The 15,541-nt window shown below is 43.4% G+C and overlaps 1 protein-coding gene across 1 annotated transcript in view; it reads right to left on the bottom strand.

Moving 5' to 3' along the window:
- The window catches only part of DCHS2 (dachsous cadherin-related 2), a 439,992-nt gene that overhangs the window by 96,548 nt on the left and 327,903 nt on the right, over positions 1-15,541 (bottom strand). The window contains exons 5-8 of the mRNA XM_075347710.1: positions 13,353-14,360; positions 9,663-9,850; positions 5,302-5,401; positions 2,061-2,218 (exon numbers count right to left, since the gene is read on the bottom strand). Coding sequence (XP_075203825.1) covers positions 2,061-2,218; positions 5,302-5,401; positions 9,663-9,850; positions 13,353-14,360 — 1,454 coding nt within the window. The remainder of the gene's footprint in view (positions 1-2,060; positions 2,219-5,301; positions 5,402-9,662; positions 9,851-13,352; positions 14,361-15,541) is intronic.

Raw genomic sequence — 15,541 nt, 5'->3', positions numbered from 1 at the left:
GAAGCCAGGCGGGTGCACACGGAGGCCAGGGACCTCCAGGAGAAGCAGCGCCTGTGGCTTGCCAGCTACCGAGCCCAGGGCCTGCTGTACCAGGGAGTAGTGGAGTGCTTCAGCATCAAAAGGAGTTGGGTTTAATTGCGGAGCCCGGCCTGAAGGAGGGAGTCTTCATCTCCTGCCGGGATGTGAGATCCCATTTCCCCAGAGGAGACCCCGACCAGGATCTGCATGTGGGTGACAAGGTTGCTTACACCTATGGAGAGCAGGGCTGGTACGCCCTTGATGTGGAGGTCCTTGCAGAAAAGCCAGCCCCCGCTTCCACTTCAGCACCAGTCCACCAGCTGCCACCAGGAGGCAGTGCAGGTGCATGTATAAACTTTATCCAACAATACCCTGTAAATCTAGCGCCCCTGATCCACTCAGGGCACTACTAGGTACTGCATCCTCACCAGGATGCATGGTCCACCCCCAGGGACCTGGAACAGCAGTGCCAGTAACACCTGCACACACTAAAATCCCAGTTCCCACGCCACACCAGGGTAATTGGATAGTCACATACCAGAGGGATTGCCACCCAGAGAGCGGAGCCAGTCTAGGGGACTAGACAGCTTGGTGGAAGGGCACAGTGAGCAGTCACATAATAGAGAGGGAAGTGGAAAGACGTGCCTAGAGCTGGGTCGTGTAACGGTGACCGGGGGGCACAGGAGAGTGGTTGCCAAGGTAGGTACACCCGAGTACCACTGGGACCAGAGCACCGACGGGGCACAGGGCCCTAGGTCAGGTGTCAGCTTTATGCGGCCTGGCAATTACCTGCACAGTGAGGGAACCTTCACGGACCTCACTGACCCACAGATCCGGGGGCACTAGTAGTAAAGCAAGTATCAGGGTTCGGAACATGGACCGGCCCTACAGAGTCGACACTGCCCGCCTTATGGACAAGGAGACTGCCAAAAAGGACAGTCAGGCCCCAAACCAGCTCCAAGCTATGAGGAACCAACCACACTGAGGGTGACGAGGACAGAACAACTGAGTCATACAACTAGCACTGGAACTACAGGGACCTGAACCAGCCGTCCAAGGGTCCACAGTGAGTAAAGACTGTTAACTTACAACCCTGGTGTGGTCTCCCCTCTTCGGCGAAAGTCTCCACCATTCATCTCCCAGGGCTCAGCCCTACCTGCAGAGGGCCTACTACCGTAGCTGACACTACCACCAGCCCTAGGGGTAACCAACTCAGCAGCGGAGGTTCCATCATCTTAACCGCAACCCGCAGGGGGCGTCACACCAATGACTTTCATCTCCCCTGTAAATACTCCCTATTAAAAAGCACCCAGGGCACATGACCGGGCAATGGCCACCAAAGTGACATTCCCCAGTTATAAAGCGCCCGGGACCGAGTACCCCATAACCCTGGGTGATACAAATATTCCCCTTTTCAAAAAGCATCCAGGGCACAGGACTGTGTAACGGCCACCAAAGTGACATTCCACAGTTATACGCCACCCGGGACCGAGTACCCCATAACCCTGGGGGACACATCAGTGTGTGTCGCCAGTATGCTGTCTATAGCACACGGACAGCATGAACTTGTATACTTACCTGTCTCCGGCGCTGCTGTCACACTTGCTTCTGGGTCCACAGTCAGTGCAGTGAATATTTATGGGGCATATTGAGCGGGACTTGTAAGCAACAGCCGAGGCAGAGACTGCAGCGCTGGAGACAGGTAAGTATAAAAATTCTTTAGTTTTACGTCACTTGTATTTTTTTCGGTACGGGGGTCACATTGATGTTACTCGGATGAAAACAGTGTGTGGTCCTTGTGACACCTGTACTGCTGACCAAAAATTGATATGTTACTGTATGTGAACACACCCTTAGACATTTGCTTCACTCAGATAGACCAATTTTCTCTACATACAGTATGCATTACATCACAAGTATAATGTGATGCTTGAAAATGTACTCTTTTCTTCAAAACAGATATAAAAAATACAAAAAAAGAAAAACAATTAGAACACAGATATATGTTTCCTAAATCAAAAATGAACACTTGCCTGACTTACCTGAATATTAACTATGGCGAAATCTTCCAGAGGAGGGACGCCTCGATCACTTGCAGTTACTGTTAACTGATAGTGGCTCCTCAGGCTCGCTGATAGTGTCTGGGTTGTCCATATTTCCCCACTACTGATATTAATAAAGAAGTGATTCAGGCCATCATCTGTCAGGAGAAATGAATGGAAACAATATGAGTAACACTTCACATGCAGCAGAGACTCCTTACTAACTTAGAGGGGTTCTCCACTACTGGATCATCCCAGAATAATCAATTCAGGACCCCAATTAAAGTAAAAGCATTGTATACTCCGCTCCTGCAGTGCACCGCTACAGAGATGTGACTTGTTGTGTTATGTAGCAGCGAATAAGCGGCAATCTGTACTATTTGTCAGAGCTGACTACTCATTAGCGCCAGCCTGTAAGTCACATAACAAGTCACATCACTCTCTGGGAACAGTGGTGCCGACATCTCTGGTATGGAGCCGCTGCAGGTGGCGATAATACACTATTTGTACTTTAAAGGGAGTCCGTCACCACAAAACTCATTTTAAATGGCCTGTACACAGTTGTAATGGATGTAGCCCCTATCAAAATCATACTAACACTGTACCTATTGCTGGCACAGTGCCTCAGAAAATAACCTGTAATTTGTATGCAAATTAACAAGGTCTGTTTGGTGCACTGTTATTCCTCCTCATTTGCATATTTGCGGCCTTCCTCCTCTTCAGTGCTCACTAGCCACAATGAGGAATGTGTGACTGTTGCTGGCGTGTGCGCAAATGCGCACTGCCTCTGCCCAGCTGCATGTGCACAGTGCCCAGGCACTGTCTCCTTCCTATGTTCTGCTGAGGGCTGTCGCTACATTAGTATATCCAGTAGCACTTCAGAGAACTCATGCACAGTCCACTTTACATAAATTTTGGTTGACTCCCTTTAATCAAGCTCCAGAATTGATTAAGTAGGGGTTTCCCAGTAGTGAACAACTCCTTTAAGTATTACTCCTTTGAATCATACTAATAATCTTCACCCAAACCTCAAGTCCATGTTTATCAAAGCGAATCTGTCATCACAGGATGACTGTTCAAACCAAGTACAGGCGCTTGGTGCATCATGGCGGGGCTAAGCATTTAAATACTCCTTCTCACCTCCTTGCTTTCCATCTATCTCTGCCCTCCCCTCTTCTTTGATTGACAGCACTGACTTCATAAAACCAGAGAGGGGCTGAGGTAGAGGGGAAGCCAGCATGTGGGAAGGTGTATTTAACTGATTAGCCTGGCCTTGTTGCACCGAGCGGCTGTACTTGGTTTAAACAATCATCCTGGACTGATAGGCTATGTGCCCATGGGCGCTCGTACCTGCGGATGTATCCGCAGGTATGAGCACATGTTTCCCGCAGCTGCCCGCCGGCGTCCGCAGCTATTTTTAGCTGCTAGATTACAGCGGAATAGCTGCAGGAAACATGCAGAGATTCATGTGGGTTACCTGCTGACGTCCCGGCCTCTTATCTCCATAGCGGAGGTCCGGGACATCCGCAGGTAATTCTGCATGAATAATTGACATGCAATTATACATGTGGATGCCTACATCCACAGCATGGTCGGCAGCTGCACTTTCCGCAGCGTGGACACAGCACTCCCCATGTCCCATAGGATAACATGGGGAGTGCCTGTACATGCTAAAACTTGCGGATTTATCTGGAAAATCCAGAAAAATCCGCAGGTTTTCCATGGCAAAATCCGCAGAAACAAGGTCCCGTGGGCACATAGCCTAAAGGGGGCTTTACACGCTAGGACATCGCTAATGCGAACTCGTTGGGGTCACGGAATTGGTGACGCACATCCGGCCGCATTAGCGATGCCGTTGCGTGTGACACCTATGAGCGATTTTGCATCATTGCAAAAACGTGCAAAATCGCTCATCGGTGACATGGGGGTCCATTCTCAAAAATCGTTACTGCAGCAGTAACGAGGTTGTTCCTCGTTCCTGCGGCAGCACACATCGCTCCGTGTGATGCCGCAGGAACGAGGAACCTCTCCTTAACTGCCTCCCGGCCGCTATGCGGAAGGAAGGAGGTGGGCGGGATGTTCGTCCCGCTCATCTCCTCCCCTCCGCTTCTATTGGGCGGTGGTTCAGTGACGCAGCTGTGACGTCGCTGTGACGTCGCTGTGATGCTGAACGAACCGCCCCCTTAGAAAGGAGGCAGATCGCCGGTCACAGCGACGTCGCCGGGCAGGTAAGTATGTGTGACATGTCTGGGCGATGTTGTGCGGCACGGGCAGCGGTTTGCCCGTGTCGCACAACAGATGGGGGCGGGTACCAGCGCTAACGATATCGGTACCGATATCGCAGCGTGTAAAGTAGCCTTTAGAGTGGCTTTCAGCACAGATATCTTGGCAGATCTATCCATATATGTTACCACTTGTACTGCAATGGATAACATTTGCTGTGTAAATCCTCTGAATTTCATGAATGGAGAGGGCAGAACTGTCACTAAAGTTAACTAAGCTATATGTGTATAAGGTTGGAGAAAACCCCTTTTACTTTACTTCATTGTGGAATCTTAGGCTGTGTGTGCACGTTGCGTTTTTTCATGTGTTTCCGCAGCTTTTTCAACTGCAGCGTTTTAATGCAAAAATGCATGCGTTTTGATTTCCAAGCAAAGTCTATGGGAAATAGGGCTTTCTTGTGCGCACGATGCTTTTAAAAACGCAGCATTTTAGTTGCAGAAAATTTGTCAAAATCTCTGCGTTTGAAGAAGCAACAAGTCAATTGTTTTTGCCATTTTGGCAGCATTGTGCTAACATTGAAGTCAATGAGAACTTTAAATCAAAATCCTAGCGTTTAACATGCTTTTTTGATGCAAAACGCATGCTTTTTTGACAAAATAAACGCATGTGTATTTTTAGCGTTTTTGTGGTCAAAACCAAATTTGACAATGACAAATTCTGCCAGAGGATGCGTTCATTTCTGCAAGTTACTGAACGCAACGTGCGTACATGCCTTACAACATAAATTCTGGAACAAATGCACCAGGTGTGAACCTTACTGGCTCCAGGCCTGGATGTCTTGGTTACACCACCAGCTTTGTGTCTGTGGTACAGATGAATAATACTGCTCTCTGATTACACACATAATTTTCAGTTGCACACATATCTACCCTGTAATATGTCATTTCATCATACACTATACAAGGCATTCTGCTGAATTTTCTCAATAAAACCATTGTAAAGAAAGTGCAGCCATTACCTGAGGACATGGAGTACACAACTGTCCCATTATTAGCAGCGTCAGGATCCTTTGCATAAACTGCAGTCACGAACATATGTCCCGGCTGGCCATCTGGAACCTTAGCAAAAAGACAGCAATTTATAATGGAAGCTAAAAATAAAGCAGTATATACCGTGCACATTCTTTGTACCGCGAGAACCATGGAGGTTGTATCTAAATATGGCTCATCACAGGTTTATATATTTGACTTTTGACTTTATTATGAATATGTTCACTCTTTTTTGGTTGTTTAGGTTTTTGGGTTTTTTTTGCTTTTTTCAGGCAGATTCCAAGCACAATCTGCCTGAAAAATACATCTTGTGCACAAACCTAGAAAGTTGGTATGACAGTTCTATTGGAATTTCTGACATTTCATATTAAAACAATAAAAACTAGTTATTTGTGGTCAAAGCCTAGTTCTTACTACTAGTCAATAGATTTCTGTTTTATTCAAGGGATGTCCCAAATAAACCCAGTTGCCCATTGTGGTTTTGAGGCAAGACGTACACATTGTGACGTTACGTATCTGTGTGGTCCAGGAGGTGGCGCTATATCACCAACTGATAATACAGCTATCACAGTTTGGTAAATGACACCATCAAGATGACACTGACTGCACTGTATCACTTTGTTTTTGTGTATTATTACAGCAATGATCACCGAATGTAGTAAAGATTTTTTACGAACATATATCAGGATGTGGACTATCAATACAGCAGTTACTTGAGCCAGGCTACTGCCATTACATTCTGGCCATCATGCAGGCTTGTCACAGTCAGCCATTGTATTATGTCCACTTTACAGCGTTACAACTCAGTCTTTACAGAACTCTCTTTTGGGTCATTCTGGATGTGTTGGTACTGGACCACAAACTGATGAAAAGTCCAGCAGATCAATACCTCAGAGAGCTATGGTCAAGATTCACCAAAACTAGAGCTCTACTATGCTCAGATAACCGAGATTCCTAACGAGCAGTTGGACGCTTGGACATGGTCAACTCGAGTACCTAAGTGTAATGGAACTCAAGCATTGTTTCTGAAAATGTTCTGGAAAGATGCTCGAGTTCCCCATTGACTTCCATTATTCTCGGTACACGAGTCGAGCCCATCTAAGCATTAACTGCTGGTTACGAGACCCAAGCATCTGACCATGGTAGTGTTCGCTCATCACTAATCAAAACCTTTACATCAGAATTCTGGTGTAAAAGGCTTTGAAAAGTCACAATTTTATATAACTCCATGTACTTACGCCAGTTTCATCCAATTCCACCAAGATGGATGGGGCAGGGCTGGACGAGAGCACAATGGATATGAGATAATACAGCTTGTCTAAATCATAACGAGCGATGGTGTCCTCTAGACAAGAAATCTTACTCTAATCCCTGACTGGAGTAAGATTTGTGGCGAGGTGCACATGGAGGAGCAGGCCATTCATCAGACCCATCATACACTCTTGGCTCATTGAGGAGCGTGCGCCTCTTCATTAATCAGGAGCATCTGACTACAGCAGGTCCCCTCATCAAGCCCGTCTTGATGAATTGGGCCTTTTAGATTTGAGTTCATACTATTGTCATTACTTATTCTAATGCGCATTATATTTAATCAGCGTTACATACGACATCCCTTATAATGTTGGGTTCTAGAGTGGGGAAGAAGATATTTTATGGAGTCTTTTATTACCTTAAAGGAGTTGTCCACCTCTGAGGACAATTTTTTCTCTTTTCTTTCTACTCAAATACAAGTATACAGGAAGCTCTTTGCTTCCCTGCACAATGAACTTTGGATGTGGTCTGTGGTCATAAATCAGCTGAGAGGAGCTCACAAGAAGACAGATACAGAACACAACTGAACCATCAGAATGAGCTGACTGACAGATTCTCAGTCAATTCATTCTGCAATAAATCCACAAAGAAAAGAAATGTCTGGCACGAAAACCTATCACCCACCTAGCTCCACCTAGGTAACTTCAAGTCTGCAGACAAAGGCTGTGTGCGCACGTTGCGTTTTTTCATGCGTTTCTGCAGCGTTTTCAACTGCAGCGTTTTAATGCAAAAATGCATGCGTTTTGATTTTCAGGCAAAGTCTATGGGAAATTGTGCTTTCTTGTGCGCACAATGCTGTTAAAAACGCAGCGTTTTACTAACAGAAAATTTGTCAAAATCTCTGCATTTAAAGAAGCAACAAGTTAATTGTTTTTGCCATTTTGGCAGCGTTTTGATAACATTAGAGTCAATGAGAATTATCAAAACGCATCCTAAGGCTATGCTCGCACATTGCGTTTTTTTCCGCGTTTCTGCAGCGTTTTTAGCAGCAGCGTTTTTGCGCTAAAACGCATGCGTTTTTGATTGCCAGCAAAGTCTATGGGAAAAGCAGAAATCCTGTCTGCACTTTGCTTTTTTTTCTGCAGCGTTTAATTTGCATATTTGTGGTCAAAAACCATGCTGAAAAAGCAGCATGTCAGATGTTTTTGCCATTTCTGCAGCGTTTCCTTAACATTGGAGTCAATGAGAAATGGCAAAACGCAACCAAAAGCAACTTTCCTGCGTTTTTCATGCTTTTTACCTGCTTTTCCACTGCGTTTTTGGCTTCAAAAACGCATGCTTTTCTGGCATAAAATTAAAGGGTTCTAATGTTCCTTTACACACACACAATAACCGAAAATTTAAATGCTAAAAAATAATAAACTTTACCTATTTTTCTGTTAAAATGTGCATAACCGCTATTATTTCATTAAAATTGATATTTTCCATATAGTTTTATTAAAAGTTAATTTTATCCTTTTTATTCTCTTTTTTCTTTCTTTTTGACTAGTCCAACTTTATTTCTCAGTGTCTTGATCTACAAAACGCATCTGCAGAAACGCAGGTGAAAACGCAGGTAAAAAGCGCTAAAAACGCACTAAAAACGCGGTAAATACACATGCGTTTTTAGCGCTGAAAAATGGTCAAAAGCCATTTGGTCAAAAAACAAGGGAAGGAAAACGTGCAGAATAAACTGCAGGTACTCCGACGCAACGTGCGCACATAGCCTTAATCAAAATCCCAGCTTTTTACATGCTTTTTTGACAAAATAAACGCATGCGTTTTTAACTTTATATTGAGGTCATGATGTGTCCCTTTACACACACAGATAGTCCGACAATTAATTTAATGAAAATCAATATTTTAACATTATTTGAAACATAAATATTAGATCACAGTTAACATTTTATCAAAAATAGCTATTTTGTGTATGATTTTAAGCATGATATTTGTTATAATTTTTTTCCTTTTTTTTCAGTGTTTGCATGTTTACACTTTATTTAGTAGTGTTTTTGTACTGAAAACGCATCTGACTTTAAGCATTGAAAACATGTAAAACGCGGTAAAAACGCGCTCAAAATGCGATCAAAACGCAAGCGTATTTCCAGCGTTTTTGTGGTCAAAACCCAATTTGACAAAGACAATTTCTGCCAGAAGATGCGTTTACAACTGCAAGCAACTCAACGCAAAGTGCGCACATAGCCAAAGTCTATATAATATCAGACCCAAACTGGGCGGTGCTCCACCTTGCAAACAGCAAACAAATCCCTACCCAGCGAAAGGAAAGGAAGACTGATGGCACTCACCCTTGGTAAAAAAAAAACTTCTTTATTTCATCCGAAAGTTAAAATCACAGGAGGGGGATGTGGGATACGTCTGGGACAACGGTGACCGACCCAATGAAGCGCAGCTGTGTGTGAAATGGTCACCATCGTCCCCCTCCTGTGATTTTAACTTTCGGATGAAATAAAGTTTTTTTTTTACCTAGCGTGAGTGCCACCAGTCTTCCTTTCTTCTTCTTCTTGCTTCTACGGGTCCAGGGCACTGGACCCGTAGAAGCAAGTTCACTTGCGAAACGGCCGCCGTCGTCCGGCGTGGCACACCCTCATCCTCCCTCACTACCTGTACCCTTGATGTGATCGTGGAATAAACAGATTTCCTTTATCCTGACTTTTGGAGTGCGACCTATTCATCTCTACACTGTGGATTTTGCATTGTCTTCGTTTTGGGACACGCACCCAGGTCTCTACCAGCATGGAAGCACAGCTTTATTAGCCATACAGGGATCAGCAGTGCCCGGTATCCTCCACTCAGCTTTATATATATATATATATATATATATATATATATATATATATATATATATATATAAACTCATTGATTAAAATCTGACAAATGGAAAATGTGCTTTAATTTTTTGAACATAATTTAATTTTTATATGAATTTTTTCCATGTTTTTAAGTCTATTTGTTGCAAGCAGATAATATAACCACTAGATGGCAGACTCGTACACTAAATTAAAGCTTTGCACCAACAAACCTTTACATGCAGCTGCTTTCCTGATGACAACTGTGGAAAAAAGGGCTTGTTGTCATTAAGGTCCGTGACTGTGATGTAAAGTGCAGCTGTGGCATTGCAGCGTGGCGTGCCATGGTCAGTCACCAACACAGTGAGGTGATGATACGCTTTCTGTTCACGATCTAAGGCTTCAGAATGTATCACTTCACCTGCGCAGAATGAAAGTGACGACAGTAAGGAATTTCATCTTATAAAACTCTAAGCAGTCTGTTATCTGTTATCATCCAAACGCCCGATCAGTTTTTTGGTCTCCTTTTTGGTGCCTTTCACTTGTTTTTATTTGCTTCTTATTCTTTTTTTTTTTATTTGCACTTTTTAACAGTCTACTTTATGTTTTTGTTTGTTTTTTATGTTTACTACAAGTTTGAGGTTTCCAGATGTTTTTGTTGGATTAATCAATAGTGACTTCTCAAACGTCATAACATTTTTAAGCAAATCTACTCCAGTCGTGTCCCCCCCACCCCCCGAGTGACTTTATTTTTGCATGCCTGAAACTTTGACATAAATATTTTTTCATTTTAGGAGGAAAAAGTCACACAAAAATTAAAAGATAAAACTACAGATCGTATTTCATTTTCCTTAAAATTCATCAACCAGTTTCATTATTTCAGCAATTTGACCCCAAAAAAAGTCAACGAACATCACAACTCAAAAAAAAAAAGACGAGTGGCTTGGAAAAAAAATGCAAACGATGAATCTGGCCTCACTATAAATTCACAAGTTGGAAAAAATCCGAACCAAAAAAAATATTAAATAACTTCCACTCTAAAATAAAAATACATGTGCCCCCCTAAAATAGACTAAACTATAAACTAGACCCTAAAAGAATAATGACCCCAGAAGAGACATAAAATAAATCTATACCCCATACTAAATCAGAGAATAAATGCAGATTCCAGAAAAAAGCCCACACTTTACACTGACCCCCTGAGTAAATACACACTGAGACCAGATATAGAACCTAAAACAAATATAGATGCCTGGATCCCGAATAAATACAAACTCATGAATATATGTCCAGCCCAGACCCCAGAAATATACAAGTTTCCCCCTCCAGATTTCACTATAAATTAATTACAGACTCCAAAATAAAATCAGACCTCATAATAAACACAGGGCAAATATATGAGCACAGCACACCTTCTCCTCCTCTGTGCAGCTTTGCTTCCCGACACCCTGGCATCAGGGTAACAATAGATTTAGTTATGTGATGAATATCTGTGCCAGTCCTTGCACACATTTGTGCTACTATATGGTGATAATTTCACTTTGCAGTTTTATTGCATTCCTTCCCAAGATTTGCAGCCAAAAATACATTGAAACTCCAACATGCAGTAAAACCATCAGAACCCTATTATTCTTTCACTTTAGAAGCACTTCCACTAAGTTTTTCATTCATTAAATAGGTATATATGCATGTAATATAGTGAGTGTTTTACTATACTCACCTACTGCGCTGGTCTTCTGTTCTTCTCAGTGATGTCACCGCCTCTGCAGACTCTCAGGTTCATACTGCACTCTGCGTAACCCAGAAGTGAGTTGTACAATGTAAGTCTATGGAGCTTCAGAACAATGCTCCATAGGCTTTCATTGTAAAAGATTAATCGCAATTCTGGTGAACAGTCGCCTAGACACAGTCCAATAGGGCCTGCTGAGAAATTCGGACCTGTGCCTGCCCACTCCTCCCGCATGTTGATCAGATGTATGGACCCTTCTAGCATTCTAAATATTATAACAATATACATATTACCCGAATTCATAATGTAGTAATGTGCCCCATCTTGAGCCCCTTCCAGGAGGCATATACAGTATGTTTCCGATACTGGGCCCCTTCATGGTACATATGTACCCAAACAAGCATCCCTTCCTTTTAAATATGGCTCTCATCCTTGCCCCTTCCAGGAGCTATATAGAGTAAGGCCCCCATCCTGTGCCTCTTATTGGTCTATATGTCCCCCATTTCTGGTATATATGTCCCCATCCTGTGCCCATTTCTGTATATGTCCCCTGTTCTGGCTCTGCATAACACACACACACACACACATTCCTCTCACCTTCCCCCACTCCTAAGACATACAGAAGTCACTTTTGTAGCCAGTGCAGTGGCTGGCAGCTAACATCAGCGTGCTTGCTATGACCACACATGACATCTCTTCCATGCAACGCCAATGCCCAACACACCGACATGAGCTGCTGGCCTCTGATTTGCCGGTGGCATGTATTGCAGTGTATGGACTCCATGGGTCTCTGCCCATCAATACATTTTAGCTGAATGTGCGCCCTCGGACACACATCCAGCTGAAGTTGGCAATAGGGTCAATGGCACCCATACAGCACAGGCCACCCACACCCTCTATGACTGTGATCATTACGCCCCTGATGGTGATATCACTGGCAGGCAAAGAACAACTCTGGAGACTGGAGCGAGCAGCAGTAGGTGAGTATATTATTTCACTCACATGCATTACACATACATGCGCTCATTTAATGAATAGAAAACTTAGTGGGAGTGTAATATGGTGTCCTAGGAATTTGCCTACCCCACTTATTCTTCTTACTTGCTTTGCTTTGCCTTATTTTGCACTGAGAATATATTAAATTCCATAGCTGCAATTCTAATTCTGCTAGTTGCTAATCTTATAGCAGATAACATACATATCTGGAAAAACTGAAATGTGCATGGGGACTAAGGTGGCAGCCATTCTAAGGCCTCATTCACACATTATTTTTTCATGTACGAGTGTGATCTGATTTTTTCATAGATATCACTCGTCCCTGTCATAGTCTATGGGGCTATCATGTCAGATTTTTTTACTCAGACTAAGAAGTCTGTGCAAACTGATGGAGACAGTTTGATATTGATCCAAGTATCAGAACAAAATTGGCAATGCAAGTCTATGGGTTAGGATAGAGTCACATCTCCGAGTGACTCGCGCGAGTCTTGCATCGGTATCACGCAACACGACCGCACACTCTCCTGACAGGATCGGGTCGGTTGCATGTATTTCTATGTAGCTGAGACGCTCCTGTCCGGAAAAAGGCAGACCGTACCAGGTGATACTGATGCGAGACTCGAGCCACTCGCAAGTGGAACTCACAGTCTGGCAGTATGACAGCATTTGGATGCCATTTGTGTGTTGTCCATTTTTCACGTACTGATATATAGGAGAAGGAAGAAAAACTTTATTTGTCTCATTCAAAAAATTGACCAAATTCTGATCAACCTCTTATGATACTATGATGAGATCATTGATGAAACTTGGTCCTTTTTTCTTGTAATTAAAAAAACCTGATGTCTGAATGAGACCCAAGGACTCGGGATTTGAAGTATTTGTTGGAGTGGTTGGTCAAGACTCCACACAAGAAAAGAAAAGAAACCCCTTGATCTTAATAAGGGCTTTACCTATAAATGTCGCTGTTTCCTACCACCAATTACACGTTTGCTTATCTTTCCTGTCCTGACCAGAACAATAATTGCAATTTGTTTCCCTTTTTAGCATTTTTTGCAAAGACACTTTTCCATAAAGTGATACAATAACTACAATAACTGTTCACACATAGCACTTGCACAACCTGGTTAAGTTTTGCTATCTGTTCCTTTCCACCATCATACATTAGTATATGAATTTCTAGCTGTTTGTGGACCATTACCTGTTTTTGAGTTGATTTGGAAATAATTTTCCTCAGAAAGCAGAAAGTATGAGAGATGTCCATTTCTCCCGGAGTCCATGTCCTTTGCCCTGATTGTCCCAACCACACCATGAGGACTGGAACTTTCCGGAACAGTGAAGAAATAGTTGTGATGATTGAAAATGGGGAAATTGTCATTTACATCCAAAATGTTCACAATTACAGAAGTGGTTGCAGTCTGTTCCTCACTCTGGTCCACACTTCTTGCCCCTACAATCAGACTGTATGTAATAGTTCTCTCGTAATCCAAAGACTGACGTAAGAAAATCCATCCTGTGTTGCGATCAATTCCAAATGTAACAGAATCCACAGGCAGTAAGGAGTAAATGATTCTAGGCTGCTGGCTTTGTGTCCCACCATGGTAGGCTTTCACCTGAATGATTCCAGAGTTTATAGTGAAATCTTCACTGACTTCAACTTGATGAACCAAATTTCCAAAAGTCAAAGCATGACCAAGATTGTTCTTTAAGACACTTATCGTTAATGTTAGGAGAGAACTTAAGGGAGGGTGTCCACTATCTTCTGCCATGATTAGGAGAATATGCTCACAGATCATTGTTAAAGTTGTGTTTAGATATAAAATCCCAAGGTTGGGCTCAATGGTAAACATGTCCTGCTTTTCATTAATAATGCTGTAAGTGATTAATCCATTATAACCATCATCAATGTCTTCTGCTTTTGCAATGTACAGCGCACTGCCAGGAGGAGTTGTCTGGGGTAGGTTTATTCTGTCATTCACCTTTAAAAACACAGGTGGGTTGTCATTAATGTCAGTTACAGTAATGTTGACCTGTGTACTGCTGAAGACTGGTGCGCCCCCGAGCTGCGACTGAACAGTAAGAACAATGATGGCCTGAGATTCATGATCCAATTGCTTGTTTGTCGTAATGATACCAAACTGGGAATTTATGGAGAACATCTGATGTGGGTCGCCAGACAGTATCCTGTATGATACAGGATCAATGGAATCTGAAGAAGACAATATAAAGCAGGAGAATGTTACTTAAATGGAGCAATACACAGTAATAGCTACCTGTCAACAGACAGGCAGGAAAGTATGCAAATATAAAGAACTCATAGTAATGGATGTCAACCTAGCAACCTAGAGAGTTCAAGTTCCTCATAATATATACAGTAATAAGGGAGGCAGCACTCCAAAAATTAAAAAAAAAAAAACAACAGACTTTTTTTTGGCCACATGGTGTGTGGTTCAATCTCCTGGGAACCAAAACATTGCTACCACACACCATATGGGTCAACAAAGGTCTGTTTTTTTGGAGTGCTGCCTCCCTTAATATTTTTTTTATATGTCTGCAATGGTAGGCCTAGCACCCACAGTTCTTAATGAGTTTTCAGTGCTGCCCGATGGTCCTTGAGCTCCCTTCCATCGTTACCATTCTATGATTGTATGGTTCTATTCTATGCTCTTATCTATTAATTTTGTTCATATAGATATTTGTTTACATCAGAAATAAGGACTTTTCTTACATTGTAAAAAAATTGCAATACTTCTCTATTATAAGGAAGCTCCAACCACAATCTCCAACCACAATGTCTAACTATCATCTAAAGGAAACCTTATGGGTATGATTTTAATATCAAAACTAGTGGTATGGCAGTATAGGTCCTAGGGTAACACAAGAAGAAGAGTAAGCTCACGCAAATGTGCCGCCCCCACGCCTGCAGCAACCGGGCTGCTCGGATCCGGACCCGCTGTGTGGCTTGAGGGATCCTCTGGACCTGGGGGTGACGCAGACACGCCGAATAAAAAGGGGGACGTAGTTGTACGGCCTTGGCCGTATCCTGTTCATGACGCCAAGTTTCGGGGTCTGCCGCCCCCACGCCCGCAGCAACTGGGCTGGTCGGATCCGGACCCGCTGTGTGACTCGAGGGATCCTCCGGACCCGAGGGTCACGCGGACACGCCGAATAAAAAGGGGGCGTAGTTATACGGCCTTGGCCGTATTCGGTTTGTGACACCACCCACAGTGTGTGGTGAAGTTGGACACCACCGCTGCTGCTGTGGGATACCCGGGGGAGATGTAGTGGCAGCCGGATGTTAAGCCCTCCGTGGGTAGGGATGGTTGCCCCGGGGCCCAGTGTCTCTGTGCAGGGTATGGTGATGGTCGGAACTTGCATGCCCGGATGGAC

This window comes from Anomaloglossus baeobatrachus, chromosome 1, assembly GCF_048569485.1.
Source record: "Anomaloglossus baeobatrachus isolate aAnoBae1 chromosome 1, aAnoBae1.hap1, whole genome shotgun sequence".
Classification (NCBI taxonomy): domain Eukaryota; kingdom Metazoa; phylum Chordata; class Amphibia; order Anura; family Aromobatidae; genus Anomaloglossus; species Anomaloglossus baeobatrachus.
The sequence above is the reverse complement of the archived record's forward strand: the minus strand, read 5'-3'. Positions and strand labels throughout refer to the sequence as shown.